The 23,019-nt window shown below is 47.7% G+C and overlaps 1 protein-coding gene across 1 annotated transcript; it reads left to right on the top strand.

The window, feature by feature from the left end:
- Positions 1 to 441: 441 nt before the first annotated feature.
- Positions 442 to 5,522, top strand: LRRC8C (leucine rich repeat containing 8 family member C). The gene is made up of 2 exons (XM_009273912.2): positions 442 to 579; positions 2,769 to 5,522. Exons 1-2 carry the CDS (start codon positions 442 to 444, stop codon positions 5,037 to 5,039), a joined length of 2,409 nt encoding a protein of 802 aa, XP_009272187.1. The 3' UTR covers positions 5,040 to 5,522.
- Positions 5,523 to 23,019: the final 17,497 nt, after the last annotated feature.

Genomic DNA, 23,019 nt, shown 5'->3' with positions numbered 1-23,019 from the left:
GATAGCTAAAAGGGCCTGTGAAACTTGAGCACAGGACAAGCGTATTAGCCAGACCTGTGAGATCAAGGCTAACGTGTATAAAGCTGAGTGTCTCAAGTATCTACAGAATGGGCTGATTTTCAGGGATTCAGAAGGCCTCGTTGACCCATCAGATATGGTGGGAGTCAATGCAGAGAGGGGATTAGCCTGTCTGCGTGGATGGGACCCCGGTCCTGCTCTCACTTCCGCACAGGAGCAGCAGGGGGGCAGCACGAGCATCCCCCTTCTGAGGCGGGGTGTCGGAGGGACCGCTTGGGCGGTAGCTGGGAACTTTTATGCCATATCCTGGGCTTCTCATTTCCAGATCAGATTTTTTCAGACCTCACAGAAGTACTTTCTTGCACAGACCGAGGGGTATGGGCTGCAGGGGGCTGAGCGCTGGCCTTACTCTTTTGCAGGACGATGATTCCCGTGACCGAGTTTCGCCAGTTCTCAGAGCAGCAGCCGGCGTTCAGGGTGCTGAAGCCCTGGTGGGATGTGTTCACGGACTATCTCTCCGTCGCCATGCTGATGATCGGTGTGTTTGGGTGCACACTACAGGTAAATCAAACGGGATGGAGGTGAGGCGGGTGCTCTCAGGGGTGCTGCAAGAAAACCACAGACAAGGAAGGTCCTCAGAAGCATGGTGTCACGTCTTGTTTTATCTCTTGGGTTCACCGTGAACAAAGCAAAAATTTGCTGGTCCCAGGATTAAAGCTGTTTAGGTAGCAACATCAAATAACACAGACCAGACTTGTAGCAGCTGTAAATCAGCAGAGTTGCGCTAGAGTTGATGGAGCGGTGCCAGCTAAGATAAGAGCTGTTGGCTTGGCTTGTGCCTGGATGCCTGTTTTCACCACAATTTGACATAACAAAACAGATGATTGACTTAAGTTCTTATTTGTTACCATTTTTCTGTTTAGAAGTTTGAAAAATGTAATTTTGTAATTTCTGTTTTTCTTTATTTGGCAAATGTTAATATTCTTTCTGTCTCTATTCTTCAAAGAGATTTTAAATGAATGTGCTTATTTTATTAACACCACCCACAACTAATGTTATGCCTCTTCCGTTCCAAAGTATCTCTGAGGATGCTTGCAAGTAATCAGTTGACATTACTGTCAATCACTGTTAGTTACATTTTGCTAAAGAGCCAAAAGCTGAAAAGAAATGCAAAGTACTGTTTGGGATGGACTCCACAAAAATAGAAAGTTACAGTACTAATTCAAACATGGATCTCACGTTTCTTGGCATGACTTAGAAATGGAGCTAAAGGGACACACTGACAGAGCTCTTATTTCAGGCGAATTTTCTCACATACATGGCCCAAGATTTTCACATACTATGTCCCAAATTTCACGTGAAATCAACTGTAGTTTTGCCTGTATTCTCCATTTGCACGTATTTTCAGTGGAAAAGATATGATGTCCATGTTTAAAAACCTCTTTATATAGGGCTGAATTTTTCATTAGTAGCTAAGTGTTTGCTTAAGCACACAAAGTAGAACATCTGTTATTTTTAAGTTTACTTGCTTGATTGGATGAAGCACACTGGAAAATAATGTGTGGAAACACTGCAAATAACAGGCGATTTTTTTTATTCCAACTTACTACCAGAGGCATGAATCCAGGGTGTAAGTAATGGTGTCTCTCAGAATAGCATTTACAGACAAAGATTAACTGCAGGAGTTTTTGACGTGTCAACAGTTATGGCACTGATATTGTTCAAAACACATGTGGTCTCATCTCAGCATCTCCCTGCACCAGGGTGGATCATCAAGGAGGATCTGATTTTGGTAGCTCTTGTTGCATACCTTATATTTAGTGCTTTCAACAACCATGATGTCAAAGGATACATCTACACTACACACACATTCTTAGTTTGGGCTAATCCCAGTTAGTCATTCAGGGCAAATAACAGAGCTCCTTGGTTTATCACATGGATTAGTATTTTAAATTCAGACCTATAGGGGGCCTTGCACTGAACTCAAACTGTTATCCCAAGTTAAACCAAAGGTGATTGGTCCCTAAAGGCGCTCTGACCTCAGTTTGCAAACATGGATGGCCAGCCCAAATTAAGAAAGTTGCTTTTTTTTGCGTTATAGACAGACTCAAGGACAGAAGGACAGAGCTACGTTTTTTCCCACGGGTGTGTGGTATGAGGACTCTATGTATATCTATGAAAAACTGAGTAAAAATTATGTCCATGCGCAGACGCACACAACTGCCATCAATTCTCCATTATCCCTATCTGTCTTTATTAAGACTGAAGATTAATAATGTCCCAGCATAGATATGCCCACGTCAGCTCTTTGTCAGCCATTTTCGGTGTGATAAGACATCACAGTGTGAGCGTACAGCCACATGAATGCAGTTACGCTGCTTTCAAGCCTAAGCTATCTCTGGACATCGTGTAGCCAGGATGAATACACCTGGCAAGAACAGACCAGATCCCTGGTCTTTTCTGGAACCATTACCCACACTTTTCCTTTTTCTGGATTATCTCAATGCCCTCTTATTCAAATTATGGAAATCTAACCATAGATGAAAAGGGGTGACCTAGTTCTTGGCATATAGAACAAGTGTCTTGTTGGGAATAATAATAATAATAATAATAGCACGGCCTGTGGGGCCAAGTGCCGGGCTGTGAGGAGGAATGCCTGGCAGCTGGAGGAACTCTAAGGACAGCTACCCACTGGTATTGCCACCCTTGTTTGTACATCAGTTTAAAAGATATCTTTTTGTGTGTTTCAGGTCATGCAAGACAAGATAATATGCCTTCCAAAGCGCGTACAGCCTTGCCAGAACCAATCTAATAGTTCAAATGTGTTTAACACAATCCCAGACACAACCCCCCTTCCTCCACCCAAGCCATCCACCCCTCCAGCTACAGTTGAAATGAAAGGACTGAAGACTGATTTGGACCTTCAGCAATACAGCTTTATAAATCAGGTGTGCTATGAACGTGCCCTGCACTGGTATGCCAAGTACTTCCCTTACCTTGTCCTTATACACACACTGGTCTTCATGCTGTGTAGTAACTTTTGGTTCAAATTCCCGGGATCGAGCTCCAAAATTGAACACTTCATTTCAATACTCGGGAAATGTTTCGATTCTCCCTGGACGACAAGAGCCTTATCCGAAGTGTCAGGGGAAGACTCTGAAGAGAAAGATAACAGGAAGAACAACATAAACAAGTCTAATACTATCCAGCCAAGCACTGAAGGCACTTTGGTCAAGACACAGTCTTTAAAATCAATCCCTGAGAAGTTAGTTGTGGATAAGGGAACACCTGGGGCATTAGATAAGAAGGAAGGTGAACAGGCCAAAGCACTGTTTGAAAAGGTGAAGAAATTCAGACTGCATGTTGAGGAGGGTGATATACTCTACGTCATGTACGTTCGCCAGACTGTACTTAAGGTAATTAAATTCCTTATTATTATTGCTTACAACACAGCACTTGTCTCAGAAGTTAATTTTACAGTAGTCTGTAACGTTGATATAGAAGACATGACAGGATATAAGAATTTTTGCTGTAATCACACGATGGCCCATCTATTCTCTAAACTTTCCTACTGCTACCTGTGCTTTGTCAGCATCTATGGCCTCACATGCCTTTACACCCTATACTGGCTGTTCTATCGTTCACTGAAAGAATATTCTTTTGAATATGTTCGGCAAGAGACGGGAATTGATGATATCCCAGATGTGAAGAATGACTTTGCTTTTATGCTTCATATGATCGATCAGTATGATCCTCTCTATTCCAAGCGATTTGCTGTCTTCCTGTCTGAAGTCAGTGAAAATAAGCTGAAACAGCTGAACCTAAACAACGAGTGGACTGCAGATAAACTGCGACAGAGGCTACAGACGAACTCCCATAGCCATTTGGAGCTACAGCTTTTCATGCTCTCTGGACTACCAGACACAGTTTTTGAAATTACTGAGCTGCAGTCTTTAAAACTTGAAATAATTAATAATGTAATGATACCAGCAACCATTGCACAGCTGGACAATCTCCAGGAGCTCTCGTTGCACCAGTGCTCTGTGAAGATCCACAGCGCCGCCTTGGCGTTTCTGAAGGAAAATCTCAAGATCTTGAGTGTCAAGTTTGACGACATCAGAGAACTTCCACACTGGATGTATGGCCTCAGAAATTTGGAAGAGCTCTATTTAATTGGCTCCCTAAGTCACGATATTTCCAAAAACATTACACTGGAGTCTTTTCGGGAACTTAAAAGCCTTAAAGTTCTTTACATAAAAAGCAATTTGTCCAAAATCCCACAATCTGCAGTCGATGTTTCAAGTCACCTGCAAAAATTGTGCATCCATAATGACGGCACTAAGTTAGTGATGCTCAACAACCTGAAGAAGATGGTCAACCTGACACAGCTGGAATTGGTTCATTGTGATTTAGAGCGCATTCCTCATGCAGTCTTCAGCCTTCTCAGTCTTCAGGAATTGGATCTAAAGGAAAACAACCTCAAATCCATTGAAGAAATAGTAAGTTTTCAACATCTGCGAAAACTGACAATCCTAAAGCTGTGGTACAACAGTATAACGTACATCCCAGAGCATATAAAGAAACTCACTAGTCTCGAGCGGCTTTCCTTCAGCCATAACAAAATAGAGGTTCTTCCATCCCACCTATTCCTATGCAACAAAATCAGATACTTGGATTTGTCTTACAATGACATTCGCTTTATCCCACCTGAAATAGGAGTTCTGCAGAGTTTACAATACTTTTCCATTACTTGCAACAAAGTGGAGAGCGTGCCAGATGAACTATACTTTTGCAAAAAACTTAAGACTCTGAAAATTGGGAAAAATAACTTGTCTGTCCTTTCACCTAAAATTGGTAATTTGGTATTCCTCTCCTACTTGGATATTAAAGGCAATCACTTTGAAATCCTCCCACCTGAGCTGGGTGAATGTAGAGCTCTGAAGCGGACTGCTTTCACTGTAGAGGACACCTTGTTTGAAACATTGCCTTCTGATGTCAGGGAACAAATGAAAGCTGAATAGCTAACTCCTCTCGCTCAGTTTTACAGAAATAACGCTTCTACCAAATACGCTGTAGAAAGTGCATACTCCGAATGTGCATTTAGCTTGTCATTATTTTTTTCTTTTTCAAACAAATCCTTTCTGTACAAACAAATTTGGAGTAAGGACTACATATATTTTTAAATAAAATTTTCTCGTATTTTTTCACTGTTTTAAGGTATTTTTTAAGTTTGTTTTGCCCTGAGAACAAGGGTTTCTGTAACTTAATTTTTACTGGTAAAAGTAAATGGTTTTATCTGCTGATGTTTTTTTTCCTTTGCCTAATCCCAACAGGGGAACTGTGTTTAAGCTCTATGCTTTGGGTTGCATAATTTGTAATAGATGATTATATTGTCTTCCTGGTTATTGTTAATTCCTGAGCTTGTGGTCTTCAACGGGTGATGCTGCAGGTGTTGAATGCCCTGTTTCCTCTTTTCTTCAGTGGCAGTAGAAGGTGTTCAACATCTAACAAGATCAAAACTGGGTTGACCATCCTTTTTTATTTATGACACGGTTTTTTCAGATGGTCAAAGCAAGTAGAAAAGGTCCTTTATGTATTTTAATGGGTCTGAGGGAGGACGCAGGACTCCTTCAGGGCCTTTTGGCAAGTTCAGTCTAGCCCTCCGTTCACACACTGCGCCGAGCAGGAGGCACTGACTGCGATTTCCTCTCTGGCGCAGGAAGGGTAGGGTCACAGTTCACAGGGGAGTCAGGTCCAAAATGACTCACGTTGAAGTGCGAAGAGATGCGGCTGCCCATTTCCTGCTGACTTGAATGGAAGGGGTGCAATGAACTCACTGTGTTGGAAACATCAGCCCAGCGAGATGAAACCCTGTCTTCAAAAATCCCCTACCCATCCTCCACTAAACACCCAGTCCTGCAAGGGAACAAGTGCCCTCTGCCCCCCTCAGCTCACTTCCCCACGGGGATGCTTGGCACCTTGCAGGAACAGGATCCAGAAAAAGTGCAATCATGTTTAGTTTGTAAAGCTTCTGACAAGGAAATAGCATCTAATACGCTCCTTAATTGAGCTTGGGTATCATATAACCAAGCTCAGCACAGGAACATTTGCAGGTTTGCAAAAATGAGATTAAATGAATACGTCAACTTCTCAAAAGTCTCAACCTACCAGAGGACAGTGATGAAGGCTATGTCTTCATCTCCCAGCTAGTAATTAAATTGGAAATCGTACAGTTGGAAGTCTGCTTTTTAAGATAATGTAATAATCTGTAATGATTATGCATCAGGTTGTGAACTTTATCCTCTGAAGCCATGTTCAGTTGTTTATGTAATCCAGCCATTTGCTTTCTTTTAGGCAAGTTCGGCAGGTGTGTGATAACTCATGTGCTGCTCACGAGCTAATTTAACCTGATCAAAAATAACCATACGATAGTAGAATATTTTGCTGGGAGGAGATCTCTTCATCCTATCCAACAACACATGTTCGAATCAGATGCAGGCACTGGAGAAATGCTTTGCAAGAATATCTAGGAATAAGTACTTCTTTCTGTAGGAGGCAATGCTGTTTATAAATTGCAGAGGTTGAGTTGCTGATTGTTTAAAGTTATGTAAAATAATTGTCGGATGATTGTCAGGTTGATTGCTCTTAAATGTTTTTCTAGCTGCCGTTGCGTATCTTGAGCTACAGTTAATCTGAGTTCTTGAGCTTGGTACAAAAGCATACTGTTTTTTTAAGAGTCTGACTTATAAAGGTGGGGAGACAAACTAAAAAGAGAATTTCCTCCTGAATCCAGGGTGTGCTATGCAATCTGGCATGTGGGCTTGCCACCGTACCGAGTCAGACTTATTTTTTGCGCTTGGCTATGTTCTGGAGAAGATCCATGTGATCAAGCGAAAATGGGTCAGGCATGAAGGAATCAAAGCAAGCTTTTTTAAGGGGGTTTGATTTAGTTCTGTTAAAGACCTATAACTGATGTAGCTATTGCGAGAGCTACTCTTACTCGTGTATGGAATGCACTTATTGGAACAGCTTGGCAGTATACATATTCTAAATGTATTTCACTTTGATGTAATGTGAGGGAGAGAAATGTTTCATTGCTCATATTAACCTAATTATGTAAACCAAAGTGCTGTTGTCCCTGATGAATGTAAACTGTTTAAAATGTCCATGTAATCGGTGGAGCTGTATAGTTCTCTTAGATTTGAAATATGGGATTACATTTAAAGTTTTTTTTAAAAATCTTTATATTCCTAGATGTAGCATTTTAAATCCCTAATTTATTTTGTGTCTAACGTTGTTTCATGTGTAGTTTGTGGTCCATTTTCTGAATGGAAGTTATGCACACCTCATAACTGAAGGTTGGAGACTTGTTCTACGCCATTTTTGCAAATACATCACTTAGGGGAGGTGGGGTTTTTGTTTGTTACTGATTCTACTTACACCAGTGCAACCCCTCACATGGATGCAGTTACATGAGTATAAGGTGCCTTGTGCTGGTATACCTTTATTCACCTTGTAGATAGGAATAGACTATACCGGTCTAAGCACTTTTGCGCTAATAACTGTATCTTCTCCAAGGGTTTGGTCTGCTGAGGCAGCTTAGTCAATCTAACAGCTCGCTGCCACCAAAAAGGGGCAGTTCCCTCCTCCTCCTGTGCTCCCTATTCCTGCCAGCATGTTCCGGCTGCTTCTCTTGTACCTTCACTGGTCTGGTGCTGGTCTGATCCCTCCACAGGACAAATCGACTTTTTAAGCCAGCAGAAAACTAAGCCAGTTAAAAAAAGGGACTGATTTTCTGCTGGATCAGCTCTCCGAAGGGTCGGATGGACACTAGGGTGGGAGTAGCAAGGGGATAGGACTCTGCAGCCAGGGTCCGGGCAAGGAGAAGGTGGGACACGTCACTTTGGAGGTGCTGAGCTGCTAGGTCAGTTCATCATCTTGCCGAGCCACGTGCTTGGAGAGCTGTGCTGTTTTATCTATAGCAGGGTTAGGCGGCATGGCTTTTGTGGGTAGACAACCCTCAGGCTCGCAGTGAATGATAAAAATATCACAATTACTGTTAATTGCTTAAACTTAATGAAACAAACTCAGGTAGCTGCACTGTTGACTTTTCTAAACTTCTTACTGTCTAGTCTGTGGGGTGTATTTTCCAAAACCATATTACAGTATTTTAGAAATGCGTCAGCTAAGAGAAGATTGTTTCCTGATTCTGTATGACATCCAGGAAAATATGTAAAAGTGCCATATTTACTCAGTGATTCATGTACTGCTCATATGTATATTCACATGCAATGCGTACTAGACCTTTCTGTGACCTATAGACTTAGAATGGATGGACATTTTGTGGATAATACTTTAGGCATGGTTTGTATGAGTTTATATAACTACTTACATTAATCAGGTGCCTAATAAGACAATTCCAGAATATAAGCAAGGCATTTTACATTATTGTTCAAAAATAATACAAATCTTCCTTAGTAACAGAAGCAGAGATGACAAAGAGTGCATCAAAAATAAGAAGACAACCTTAATAGTACATTAAGCCTGAAAAGCAAATCTACTTTGTGATCAAAATCTGGAGATGTGCATCTCCTCCTTTGTCAAAATTAGGATGGATATCTGTGCTGACCTCCTGCATCTAGCCAGCCCAACAACTTTTGCAAATTCTGATTGGAAAGCGCCCGCTCCAAGTCTCGTATCACGGCACTTCCACTAATTCATGTGCTTAAGTGGTGACGGGTCCTGTAAGAATGCCAAGGAAAAACTTTGAAATTTGACCAAATGGACAAACTTCTTAATTCTGTAGCGAGAATCTTAATATGATAATAGACCTGCTTAGTGTTACGTTGCAATATAGTACACCCAGAAAAAATGGAAATAAAATGCTCTTTCGTAATAATGAACATTGTCAGACTGCAATGTGATTATTTGTTTGGGAAACATTTTGTTTCTGGGTTACCTAAAGATCAGACATAACCATCTTTTGGGTTTGATCCCTTGGGAGGGAAGTCAGGAAAATATGCTTGAAAAAACATCGTTAAGAGTTGACAGGATTTATAGCTGCATGGTCTCGCTTCCTGCGCACCTCCTTCCATCCCCTCACTCGGGCAGCCAGCTCAACGGCCAGCAAAGAAGCCGTCCCCATGGGAGCAGCTCCCCCGCTCCGGTCCCTGTGCTCTGCCAGGGTGCGTGGGGGATGCCGGGGGCCCTGCCAGCCCTGGCTCCCACACCGGCCCCCGCACAGCGGCAGCCAGGGGCACGAGGGCTCCTGCCTCCCCCCATCGCGTGCCCGTGCTCCTAAGTGAAATGATGCTGTTAGTCCTTGCATCTGATGTAACCCCCTATAAATCTCCTGACCAAAGGCAATGGGCTCGTGCTGCCTGCATTTGGCATGGGACATTTTCCTCGTTTTTCTGGATCTTTAAGTTGGAAGCAATAATGTGTTTCAGTTTTTGTTTTTTTTATACCAAGACAATGCTGTCCTGCCGAGATGGAGCAAGAAATGCTCCTCTCTGGCCCTTGTGGTCCCAGGGAGAGGAGGGGAGCGACAAGCACAGCAGCCCAAGTCGGCTTTGCCTCTAGATAAGCCCTGGCAGGGAGCTGGCACTGGGGACACGCTGCCCCTGGGGCACGGCGGACCTCGCAGAGGAGTAGAGGAAGCCTTGCTGACGGCGCCTGCTCCTGACCTCCGGGCTGTTCCTGCGAAGATGCGAGGGCTGGGAAAGCTGGCCCGCTCCTCACAGCCCTGCTCCTTCCCACTGGCCCTGCAGGAGATACCATCTTGGGGCTGCACCCGGCTGGGATGGGAATGATGGTACAGGCGAAACTGCCACGGGGATCCCTGGGGCGATGAGATCACACTGCTGGAGCAGATGTCACCCTGTTTATTAAGTGTGCTGGTGGCAGGAGAAGTTCACAGCCTGAGTTAGCTAAGCCCCGACAAACCCCTTCTTTCGGTTTCCTGAAGACACATGCTGGGGAGCGGGAGTTAACCAGAGCAGATACTGTGCCCTGAGAAATCCCTGCCCCGCAGCCGGGGGGGCTCCCAGGGCACAACCCCACCAGCGGCTATGTCATCTGCTCACCAGCAAGCAGCAATGCTAGGGCAGTTTGTCCTTCACTTCATGCCAAATAGCTACTGTGAATTCCCAATAACTGTGACTGTTTGTTTGTCTTCATATATTGCATTCAATAGTGTGGGCGATGGTGAGAAAATTGCACGTCTGTCCTCTTTTCTCCTTTGGAGCGTACATGAAGATTCAGATGAAGAAGAGGTTACCGGTTCTCTTTTTTTTTCATCTGTGATTGCCTCAGAAATACCCCTCAAGCCAAGGGTGCAGGTCTTCCCCGTTGCCACCTCTGTCTCCATGAGTGGTGGGCGGGTGGGAGCAATGGCCCACAGGCGAAGGCCGGGGCCACTGCAGGAGCTCAGAGGCATGACCGGGTCTGCCAGGAGGGCAAGGACGAGCCCCTCGGCCTCCTCCCCATGGGGGCAGTGCCAGGGCAGGGCCGGGCAGGCGGTGTCCCGCTGGCGGGACGGCTCGGTGCGGCAGGTCTCTGCAGGTCCACCTCCACCCATGGGCGCTCGCGCATCCCAGGCTCAGCTGCCAATTTCCCATCACGCGTCCTGCCCTTCACTGTGCTCTTGTCTGTAGCACTGGGTGCAGAGGACAAATCAGGGCTGGACCTGCCCTGTCCCCACTGGGATCAGAGAGGGCTGGCGTGCCACAGGGGGACATGAGGTTTGGCAGATGTGCGATGGATGGCAATGGCCCCAGAGCTTCCACATAAGGAAGCCCAGACCAGCGTGAGGACCTCGCTCCAGTCCTCTGGCTCCAGGCACAGGTTTGAAGGAGCTTGCGCTGACAGGTTGCATTTTTATCACTGTCTCGATACTAAATAGGCCGTGTTGTGACTGGGCTGTGGCTGACGGCTTTGGCTCTGGCAAGTAAACAGTGAGGCTGCTCGTGGTGGTTGGTGGGGCCATGCTGGGTCCTCACACGTGGGCTGTCTGCAGATGGACAGGCGCGAAATGGAGCTGGCTTTCAGAGCAGGGCTTCCTCCACCTGTCCTGGGCCAGGGAGGACCCAAGTGTGCCCAGAGATTGTGCTTCCAATGAGAAAACAAATGTGATAACCTTAAGGAGTGTGACCGTCATGGCCAGTGGGGTTTGGTGGCTCTTGGCCAGGGCCAGGTTCCCAGGTACTACCATGGGCAGCACTGGCAAGGTGTGCGATCCCAGGGCGTGGAGTAAAACACGTACATCGCAGGCAAGCTTGAACCGTTCTGCTACCAAGCATGATTTTATCAGCCCTTCCTCTCCTCTGCTGCCAAGGCTTATGAAGCTGTACCTAAACTGGGGGGGTCTGGGTAGCACATCCAGCAACACCCTTGACGTGGCACGGTGGCAGTGGCATGGGCGTTAGGAACGGTAATGGCAAGATGGTGCTTCCTTCAAAACCAATGTCAACGGGCCAAATGGGACATGTGTGACTGTGTCCCTTTACAGTGCTGCAACGTATAGCTTATACTAAAGGTGGACCCTTAGCTACTTCAGACCACTGGAAGGTCCCCCAGGAACAAGACAGAGGTGGCAAGGGAATTTAGGACTGCCAGATGCACTGAGAGCCCCAGAGCACGCAGAGATTTCAGTGAGGATTCACTTGTTAGTGCATGTGTTGCTGCCAGCCTGGTGTGATACTGCAGAACATGTGCTGACTTGATTTGTTGTGCTTTTACATTGCTGGAGTAAGAGGGCTACTAATCTGTCTGTCGGAGGTATTTTGTCACCTGAATTTTATGGACTGTGGTAAATAAGTGTTGATGTTTTGCCAAATTAAAATTGAATTTAAACGTAACCCTTGTCTCTTGCCAGTGGGGGTCATGTGGCACTGTTAGACCGGCTTGTGGAGACTGCCTGCAGTTCTGTTTATTTAGTAAAATATTTTGGCAAAGCTGTGTCATCCTGTTTCCTTGCTGTGAGCAGAGAGAAGAAAGTAGTTAAAGAAGCACCAAACTTCAGTACAGTCACAAGGTTACCTTTAGGAACAAGTTGCTGGCTACAGCTAGAAACTAAATGAGAATTTTACAAGTCCACAACAAGTTGCAAAAAACCCCACAGAACAAAGTAATCCCCTTGGCAAAGAGTAACTTTTGGAAGCTGAAGTGCCAGGAGGGAATGCAGGCAGGATCGGTGCCGGTGAGATCTGCAACCTCCTTTACCCCTGTTCATCCCTCTCCCGAGGCACGCGATGCTCTGCGGTGCAGGGGTGGAGGGTGAGAGGGACGGGCTCGCCGGGGTGGGGTGCAGGACGGCTGGAAGGAGCATAGCTGCCCCTCTCTCCTGTGTTTTGAAGATGATGCTACCCATGAGGCAGCCTCTTTGCGCGCTTGGCTGCAGTATCTCTGCGCTGGGTGTGCTGAGCAGGAGGAGACTGCCAGGCTCAAAGGGACAGAATTTATTACTTTCTTTCAATATAGGAAATCCATTGCTACATCCTCACTACAAGGTTTCAGTGTGTAACCTGTGGCATTTTGGGAACACTGACCCTTCTCACTGTTGCCACCAGCACATCAGTGGACTCTGGGCGAGGTAAGACATGGTAAATAAATACCATTAGAGCTGTGCTCCCAGCTGGTGGCTAAAATGCTCCTTGAAACTACAGCCTAACCTTTGGGGGATTTTACCCCCATTGCTTCAATGAGCTGAAAAGCTTCTACGAAGCCAAGGACCCAAGCATTTTTTTTCAAACCAGACAGCTTATCAGGGGCACGAATTGGTTGAATAGAAGAGAAAAGTAACTTTCTGAGCTGGTGGAAAGGGCTTTGCAAAGCCTGGTACTTGCCCAGTGGAAGAGCAACCAAGTGGTCCTGCCAGTTCAGGGCTGGATCAGCCGAGCAGGCGGTGGCAGCTCCTCCTGCCCGAGCGGCCCTTCCCGGGAGCTCGGCGTGGATGCCGAGGAGGAACTGGAGGAGGAGCTGCTGGAGGAACCGCCGAGCGTACGCTTTGCCTTCACCAGCAATTATTTCTGCAGAAGTTGTGAAAGCGGAGAGGAACTGCTTCCAAACTGCTGATTGCGCCTGATGTCAGAAACCAGCTGCACAAGGGGCTCGCCCTGGCCGGCGCCGGCATCCGGGCACCTCGGGCATCAATGGTCCAGCTCTGCTGCAGGAACCGTGCCGCTCACAACCCCTCCAGAGCTGTGGGAACCCTTTCTTAGCACCTCAACCCACACTCTCCTGTGAGCACCCAAGGACTTGTGAGTGTTTTCTTCAGGGAAGTGAGGCTGGGACTTGGTGGGTGAGAAACTGGTGCATCAACAGGAGCTTGAGCTTGCACCTACTCATCAGTGGAGGTTTGCTATAAATCTCCCAAAGCAAAAGATCTTATGTGGGAAATCTGTGAAAAGGACCTGAAAGGAAAACTCAGGGCTCATCAAGCCTCTGAGAGGGGCAAATATAAGCTTGCAGGCCTGGAAAAAAGTGAGGTGATGAGGCAGGGGGCTGCTGCTTCCCATGGGACGTGACGGTACCTGTGGCAGGGAAGGGTGCTGCTGGCCCCGATGCTGCAAGGATACCTGAGTGCTCAGGGGTTATGTGGCATTTTTGTGAGCAGGGCAGCAGGAGCAGGAAAGTAAAGGTTTTTGCAGTCATTGAAGAGAGGGCTGTGGCCCGGGGGAGCGAGGGACTGGTGAAAAGGTGTTTTGTTGGGACTTGGACTTCTCCTGAGCTCGTGTTGACGCCGGCGGGGCTGGAGCTCTCCCTTGGCAGGGAGTGGGGGAATGGAGGAAGCAGATGTGTTGCCATGGCAATGCAGGGAGCAGCCGCCATCAGCACAAACCTCCTTCTCTTCTGCTTTTCAGCCCGCACTGAGAGCCAGTATCACTGACTGTCTGCCTCGGGTGCCCTGGAAGGCCCACGGCCACCTACGGCCAGGCGGGCACCACTCACCCTGGGCAAGGTGGTGGGACAGGGTGAGTGCAGCACCCATACCAATGGCCAGACTGCAGCACAGGGTTCCCACTGCCAGCCCCCAGCACCAGGTTTGCCACTAGGACACTTGGGGCTTTCATTAAAAAAAAAAAAAAGCTTGTGTTTACCTAAGCTGCTTTTTTTTCCAGCTTTTCAGCTCTGATTCCCATTAGGTAGGCTTCAAAAGTCCTCATTCATAAGGGTGCAGGAGGCTAAGTCACGCTCTCTGAGGGAAGTTACACCTAAATATGAAAAATGTGGCTTGCAGATTTCAGACCTGATTGTTTCTGTGTCCCAGGTCTTGCAAAATATTTATTTATGTATTTATTTATTTGCAGGAAAAAAATCAGGTTCCTTTAGCGGGCCAGTAGACGACCGAAGTGGTGAGTTTCCCAAAGCGGCCTCCCCCTCGTGCTCCTGGCACCCCAAGGCTGGAGCACAGGGCACCGGGGGTCCCAGTGCATCATCTAACCAGAGAGGGCAACAAGCCTTAAAACGTGAGGGACGCAGGCCGTGTGGCAGAGGGCAGGTGAGGCCAGTCGAGATGCTCCCAGTGTCACTGGTAGCTCTCCTTTTCACTGCTGCAGGTGTGCTCAGTCCTGCCAGGAACCGGTCCTGTCTGTCTTGGTCTTTAGCCCAGGATAGTTTAAACAGGAATTAGAGGATGAGGAACTAATCGGTAGGCTCCAGGGGTAGGATGTTCAGCGGTACAGTTAGATCCCTCTGCCTCGGACCCCTCGGGTGGCGCAGGCTGCTTCCTCCTCCTTCGGCTCCTTTCTGCATCCTTTGGCTGGAGGTGGAGGGTGAACAGTAACTACAATCTGATGCTCGATCCCAAGCAGCCAAAGGGAGGTGAGAAGAGCCCTACCCAAATGACTTCCAGTCGGATACTGCCATCCCGAAGTGTTCAAGGGTGCTTGATCCCAGCGGTTGGCTGTAACCCTCTCTACAGCACAGGCCAGCAGAAAAATTGTAGCCAGGATTTTGGTATGGGCTGAGACACTATCCAAACAAAAGTGAGGAAAGTCCCCCCAAGTCAATCATTAATAATGTGTGTGTGGATGTTTTCACTTGACAACAGCACAGTCGAGCCTTAGCCTTATCTAAATCTCATTTAACCAGCTTTCCAAGAAAGTTTTAAAAAGTGACTAGAAACTGCATTGAAATCCATTCATTTGAGCTGTAATTTCATCCAGTACTTGTTTAGAAGAAGCTACGTGTCAGAGATCTGCCTAATGTATGAGCACGTTTTCCTTACACATTGCCTGCCTTGACGTTTTTCCATCGGAGATCACTCAGCTGTTGGGGATCTGTGATAATTATGATTTAGAAACAAGGCCAGCAAGGAATTCAGACAGAGTACAAACAAATGGCCCAAAGCTGCCTCCGCCCCAAGCGTATTTCCATTTTTCACACCCTTTTTCTCTACAGTGTAGAAGGCTCATAACACTCCATAAGTACAAGTTTACAGTTGCTTCAGGCGTCCAAGGGCATCCTGCATTAAACCATCTCTCGTTATATATAAAAGGTTTCCAGTTTTAGGAGCCTTTGAAGTGAATTCCATTAATGTCGCGCTTCTACTAGTCCTGCAGCTCTCTCACTGGGTTTTGACCCCATCTTTATGTGTGCCTTGGATGCTTTGGTTGCCTTCCAAGATAGCAAGACTGATTCCCTGTTTTTTAATAACATGGTGTCCCCGAGCACTTTGTTTTCACGTCTTTAACGTATTATTTGCCATGGGTGCACAGATAACGCAATGGATGCCAGATTTATTACGCCTTATGGAGCATTCTGTGAATTTTTTCCCCATTGCAGTCCACATGAAGTTTGTTTATTCTGCAAAACTTCAAAGCATTAAAATTTAAACATTTTGCTTTCCCTTTTATGGCTGTGGAAAAGAGAGGTGAGACCTCAGGGTGTGGGCCTTTTCCACAGTGTCACTGACAGGCAGCAGATATTACGGAGGCCAGGGGGAAACCGGGGACACACCAAGCAACATCGTATAAGGGTAAAGGGCAGGGGCTGAGGTGAGAAGCACGCTGAGCAGTGCTGCCGTCGGAGATAGCAGGAGCCAAGAGGTCTCAGCCCTCGCCCAGCACTGGCTTGTGCTGCAGGGGACGGGTGATGGTCCCTCTCCAGATTATGACCCTTTCTGGGGTGAAAAAAGCAGAATTCATTAAAGATGCTGCTGGGAGCAGGGTTGGAGAAGCCTCTCTCCTTCCCTTGCTAATTAACTCACTGGGCACACACTGAGCATGATGCTGGCCATTGCCCCAGGAGGGGGGTTGTGTCTAGTCCCACATGTGGGACACCCGTGCCAGGAGGGCTCCCCGGGACAGCCCCTGCCAGGGCTCGAGCTACGGATGGAAGTCGGAGCCTGGTACCCAGCATCTCACTCACTGCCCTGCAAACAGCCGCCCTGTGACTCTCTGCCATCTCCATCCCCACCTTTGGCGTGGGGGAGGATTTAAAGGAGTTTGTCAAGCTGACAAGAGGTGATGTAAAATACTCCGAGATCCTTGGGTGAAATCCACTGATAAAATAACCTGTTATAGCTCTGTGTCTCAGCAGACTTCCCTGAAAATCTCTCTCACAACTCCATGTGCAGTAGTGCAGGGGTGTAGGCAGCCAGCAGTGTTGCCAAGGGGGTCTTTCCACTTTCCACATGTAACAGATCCTGATTTGATCCAGGTGACAGTTGCATACAGACAAGATAGTCATTAATCCGACGTGCCATGGTAGGAAATATAGTTTCATCCCTGGTGTAAAGGCAATCTCTGCTCCTTCTCTGCTGCTTTATACATTACCACCAGCACACATCCCCAGATGTGTCCACACTGTGGTGGCCTATCTCAGTGATGTGAGATAGGCTCCCCTCAGCTCCCCGGGCTGGGCAGGAGCTGGGTTCACCCACCAAGTCCTTCCAGGAGGGTTTGCAGCTGAGCAAAGTTCCTGAGCAGCCAGGCTGCAAAAGGGGCTGGTGGAGGCCGAGTAAAGCTGGTAGGTGACACAGCACTGCAGGAGCTCTTGGCAGCGTAGATGCACCCTATGTCAGCAACACACCAGTTCGGTTTGCTCGCTTTCGGGCTCGCCTCCTCTTCCCTCAGCTTCTGCTGTTGAAATCCCAGCTGTGCCCATGTCCTGGACTCGCTGTGCCCAGCTCTGCCCTGCCCTACAGAGCTGTGGGGTTGTGGCTGGGTCCCACGGGGTGGGAGGGCGGCAGCCAGCGGGGTCACAGAAACCAGAGCAGGGCACGGAATGGTGTCCAGGGCGGCAGGGCTGTGTGGTTTTCTGGGGGCAGGGAGCCCGGGCTCCCACCCCTTAGGGTGTCCCTGGCTGGCTGTGGGGAGCACAGCAACCCCAGCCCTGGGGTGCACGTCAGGAAGGGCTACAGGGACCCAGCTGCAAATGGCAGTGCTGAAAGCCTGGGTGGAAGAGGAAGGAGGTTTTCCTGCTGTTCTCGGTTTCTGTTCTTTCATCATAATTAAAATCTGTTAGGTATCTAGGGGAAGCTCTTATCCTTGATATTGTTCCTCTTAAATCCTTCTCTTTTTCCCCTCCGTTTGCATTGAAAGGTTTTTTTATTCCCTTGCCTGTTTCCCAAAGTTTCTCCCTTTCCTTGTTCCCCTATCATTGAGGGGAAAAAAAAAAGTCCCTAAACCAAAACCAACAACAATGAATTAAGTAAATAATCCAGACTTACAGGAAAAGCTCAGCTATTTTTGAACTTCCTCTCCCTAACTATTTCTGGCTCCTTCAGTGCCCAGTGTCTTCTGCCACCCACCTCTGGGCTTGGGCGTGTTCACAGGTGAAGCCGGAGGGGTGCAGAGTAGGAGCCCGCCGGGACGGCTTGGGCGTGTTCACAGGTGAAGCCGGAGAGGTGCAGAGTGGGGGCCCGCCAGGACCCTCCCGGGGCACGCTAACCTTGCTACCTCCTCGACTGGTCAAGGTACTTCCCCCAGGGAGTGGGGAAAGGGAGATTTTTTGCTGCTGTTGAGAAGCAAAGGAAGTACCTTAGCTAGCCAGGAAATTCTCGTACAAGCAGGGTACATAAGCAGTAGCTCAAATGCTCACCAAATCAGAGTACCCAAAAAACTATGCCGTAAAAGCAGCCCTATATCACATCACCTTAATGGGTGTGCTGGATTCACAGGCTGGTAACATAAAAATTAGCAACTATCAAGTCGGATGAGGAAATACTGCATTTCTCTGACTGTTTCTCTGTGCTTGCCTACATGGTTCTTTTTCCTGCTTTTGGCTTCTTTTTCCGGCAAAAGTTTTTTCGGCAGGGTTATCATGGCTCATTCAGTGAATGCCTCACTCCGATTTGCTTTCTGCAGCTCTCTCGCATTTGGATCCTCTGTTAATAAACAGTCACTTCCTTTTACCTCCCTGTGGGACTATGAGAGAGCCTGCGGGCAAAGGGAATTGAAAGCATCATCTTTCCTCCGCTGTTGAGCTGGAAAGAAAAGCCTCCTGCAAAGCCCGTGGGACACAGTGCTTGTAGGAAACTCGGCTCAGCTGAGGCTGGGGATGGCACAGGGATGAAATGATGCAGAGGGACCAGGGGCACAGGTGGCTGCAGGAGGAGGGGTTGGCCAGGGGCGGCTTCTCCTCCAAAGGCTGGTGGAGACACCTCATGCGACTCTCCCCCTTCGTGCGCAGGGAGGAAGAAATCTCTATCAGCTGCCAGAAGTGACTCACACAGAAGGAAGAAGGTGGATCTAAAAAGCAAACTACAAATCAGGACTAAAGGGTTGTACCTTCCTCCTCTTTTACTACGCAGGAAGAACATCGGAATTGAAAGCCAGCTTATTTTTTGTGAAACAAATTGCAAATAACTGGAGGGCTTCAAGTGTCTGATCTATTTATAATAAAACCAGCAGGAGGTTTAATTTGCTTATTTTCCTAGCACTTAATAAAATATCTGGCAAACGGAAGTGAGAAAACCACTTATGTTAAAACTTTTGTGTTTTCACTTCTTCAACAAGCCTTTAACCGAGGGCTCTGCTCACCCTGGGAGACCATCAAGGGAGACTGGAAATTTGGAGAGTTGAAAAATAAACACACAAACAAAAACTCTGTGAACAAATCTTTCATGCCTTATTTTTTGTCAACAAAAGGCAACACCCCCAGTCCTTCCAAGATAATTTCACATCACTTCAACAAAGATTCAAGGAAAAAAAGAAAGGGAGAGGTCTTTAAAAAGTGCAAATCCCCTTCTACTTCACTCAGCTGAGCCCATACCAGCGGAGCCATTCACTGGGGGAGTTTCTATGAGGAAGCTCTGAAATATTCTGAAACTCTGCTTGGAGAAGGAGACATTTTTGATGAACATCTACATTCACAGAAGCCTGCGAACCATTTCACAGTGTCTTTGAACAAGGCTGGGAAGAGGAGGATGCAGAGAATGTGTGTGGGGCGGTATGTTTCTCTCAACATTTATTCTCCAAAGACTTCTATAATATTTTAAAAACGCAGTTGAGGGTATCTGGTGGCCTGGCAGTGCAAGACCCAAAGGACAGGGGCTTGCTTCGCAGGCAGCAGGTGGGCAGTAGGATGGCTGCCACCGCTCACTTGTCCTTCAGTGTCCCCGGGTCCCCCTCTGGCAGCACTGAGGGAGCTGTGTCCACCCGAATGCTTGCTGCAATACACAGCTCAGGGAAGATGGGACCTGGGAGAAAAAGACATGCATTTATTTATTTATTTGCATATTTATGTGTATTTGAAATGTACACAGGACTTCAAGCCTTAGTAGCAAGAAGGAGGATGAGAAGGATTTGAAGAGCTATGTTTCTACCACGCACATGAGTTGTGCACACCTTTTTCTTCTCGTTTACTATACAATAAGGCCTATAAGGAATGAGGGACTTTGCACCAAAGGTGCTGCGGGCTATGGTATTGCGTACTCTGCACTGGAGCGAGCCATAGGACTAGCTGTGTTGGTGCAGGTTAAATAAGAAAGCCAAAGTGGCAGGCGTTAGGGCATCGGCCTAGGATCAGCGCTGTGCTCAGATGGGTTCACTGCAGCTGGGTGCCAAGCTCTCTGTCCTGCACAGCGTGGTGCAGTCCATGCAAATGGGACCCTTTGTGCCTGGTGAGTATCTTTGTGGAGAAGGTAGCTGTGCTCTCAGGATGAGCTCTGGGTCTCCATCCTGCTCTGGAATAGGGTATCCCTGCTGCTGGGCACCCTCTTCCCCCGTGTGTGGAGCCCACCTCCCACTCGCAGGCTCCTTCCCACAGCCCTGCATTGCTCCCTGCAGCTCCTGAGTCCCTGCCACCGGCTGCCTTGAATATAAGGGCTTTGACCTTCACTTGATTTTCTGTAGGAAGCCAGAGCAGAAAATGGAGGATACAGTTATAAGCTTGTGGTGCTGTTGATGGGGAGAGCTAATGTCTCCCGGGCACCGAATGCTTTGTGCGTGTATGTGCTGCAGCGCTGACAGGCACTAATTAATGAAGGTGCATATAACTGAGAATGAGCAGCCTCGAAGATGGGCAGAGTATCCTGCTGAGGAGGTGAAGGGAGACTGATTGGGGGGGGGGGGGCGTTTGGTTGTTTTTTGTTGTTGTTGTTGATGTGCTGTGCTCCCTTAGGATGGTCTTTTCTGCTGGTCTTCCTTCAACCATTGGTTCCCACACTATTCAACATTTTTCTAATGCAAATGAGCTCCTTCTCAGTGTCTTCCTTGAACTGCACAATACTTGGGAAGCTCAGAGAAATGTTGATGCCCTGAGGGCAGGGAATTTTCAAAACCCCTATGTAAGTAGCTGATGATCAAATCCTGGCAAGTTGTTTGTCTATGTCCTGGTTTCTCTCATTCACCTGACATTTACCCACGCTCTCTATTGGTGTTGCAGTGGCTGAAAGAGGCATCTGGTCTGTGTCAGCTTTTATCTGCCTTTTTTCTTCCTACTATGCCTCATTATGTATGCTCACTAATTCAATTCAGATTTGAAAGGAAATATATGAGAAATTAACTGGCAAGACATCAGCAGCTGCAGGAACTCCATGGGAGAAGAAATCCATGAACTAATGGAGTTAGTGGCAACGCAAAACCTAGACATGACTGCAAATTACTTCAGCACATGTGAGTCTTAAAACAGAGAGAGGATCCAAGAAACTGGAAAGGAGTCAGGAGAAAAATATCTGACTGTCAAGTGGCATTTTCCTTGCTCTTCTTAAGGCCGTAGGTAAACAGAGCAGACACTGGCAGGAAGACACAACAGTTGCAATACTCAGTAATGCAATGGCAAAGCACTTCAGACTCGCTCATGGTGGCATGGGAGCTGCCACCAGGACCCAGGGCATGGTGCCAGCAATGTCCCCGATCCCTGGGAGCGCCCGGGGCTGCGTTCTGGGTGCCTGCACTCCCCAGAACCACCTGCCTGTGCCATGGAGCAGGGATATGGCTTTGAGGAGCTTGCCATGGCCATCCTCCACTTGGCTCCGGCAGGACGGTCGGATCCGAGTAATTACACACTTTGAGCAGCCTTACTACAGATATAGAGACAGTTCCAAAAGAGCACTCTGCCTAATTGCAGATTTGGGTGGTTGATGTCAGGATTAAAACCACAGCCGCTTCCCCTGGAAGATCTGTGAGGCGGCTGCGATGCCTCCCACAGTTTGTAAGAGTCGACCCCAGCCCCGGGGCATTGGGGTGTTGGGGGCACTGCACATGTCGTGTCGCAGCTGGGTGTTCCCCCTCCCTTTCTTCTTTTCTTGTTTGTTTTTTTTCCCTCTTTTTCTTTTTTTTTTGTTTTTGAGACAAGTGACATAAATATTCCCTAGCACTGGGGAGCCGCATCTGTTTTTTAAGACTAGACATCTCTTACCTAAATGCTTAGGGCAGTTTCCTAAGAGAGCTATGCTTACACAGACCTCTTGCCTCTTGCTGGTAGCTGGTCCTATCAGCTGGGACTCCCAGGCTGCCCTCGAGCCAGGGGACGGACTGGGGACATCCCACAGAGGGGTGCCAGGGAGGGGGATGCCAGGCACAGCCCAAGTGACAACAGCCAGCACACAGAAAGCCCGCGGCTTTATCAAGCTTCTCAAGGTTACAGCTTCTGTGCTGCAGCTCTGCACAAAATGGGGGGAGTGCTTCAGCCGAGAGAAATGCTGCTCTCTTCCACTGAGGTTTGTGTTTGGCCAAAATGGAAAAAACAGGTAACTGCAGGCTATCGGAATATGGTTACGCTGCCCAGAACCACTGTACAAAGCGCTGGCAGCGTGAGGTAAAGAGACTCTTTAAATAATTTGGCTGAAAAGTAGCCCTAGATCAGCAGTTCTTACAGTAGCCCTGCACTGTAATGCCATTGTGAATTGTTCTTTTTATCTTGCTGATTATAAAAGCAACAGCAGGGTTTTTCTTAGTGTGTTGTGTTTATGTTTTTTTCTTAGAAGAAAAAAGAGCAGGGTTTTTCTTAGTGTGTTGTGTTTACGTTTTTTTCTTAGAAGAAAAAAGATGGAGCAGTGCTCTGCAGGCACTGTGGAGATACGTGGATGTCCTTGGCCACAAAACGAAATCTCTGTTTTCTTTCTGGTCCCTTTTCCTGGGGCACTTGCCCAGCTCAGCTGGCGAGGCTCAGCGTGATGAGCTCCATTACCATGCACTAGACTTGCCGGCAGGCGAGGCAGTGAGGGCTGAGCACAGGGAAACTTCTTTCCTGAGCAACTCTTCCTGACTAACGTACTGAAAGAGGAGTCCTGACATGGAAGCTATCACAGCATGAGGATTACAGCTCCTGGAAATCAGCAGGCCTCCAGAGCTGGGGTGTAAAGCCACCAGCCCCACAGCCCGCAGGGCACGCCCATGGTGAAAACGTGGTCCAGGATAGTCCTGCAATTCCATCCTCTCCCTGCAGACTCGTGGTGAGTGCCTTGGGACGACGGCGAGCGCAGAGGCAGCCAGGGCTGAGCCAGGGCGTTGACCCTGCTCGTTGACCCGAGCGTCCTGGGCAATCCCAGACCAGACCAGCTGCTCTGTCTCATACTGGGAACCAGAGTAAAGGAAGCTGCAGAGACTTTTA

This window comes from Aptenodytes forsteri, unplaced genomic scaffold (genome assembly GCF_000699145.1).
Source record: "Aptenodytes forsteri isolate BGI_AS27 unplaced genomic scaffold, ASM69914v1 Scaffold59, whole genome shotgun sequence".
NCBI classification, from domain to species: domain Eukaryota; kingdom Metazoa; phylum Chordata; class Aves; order Sphenisciformes; family Spheniscidae; genus Aptenodytes; species Aptenodytes forsteri.
This window is presented reverse-complemented; position numbering and strand designations above follow the sequence as displayed.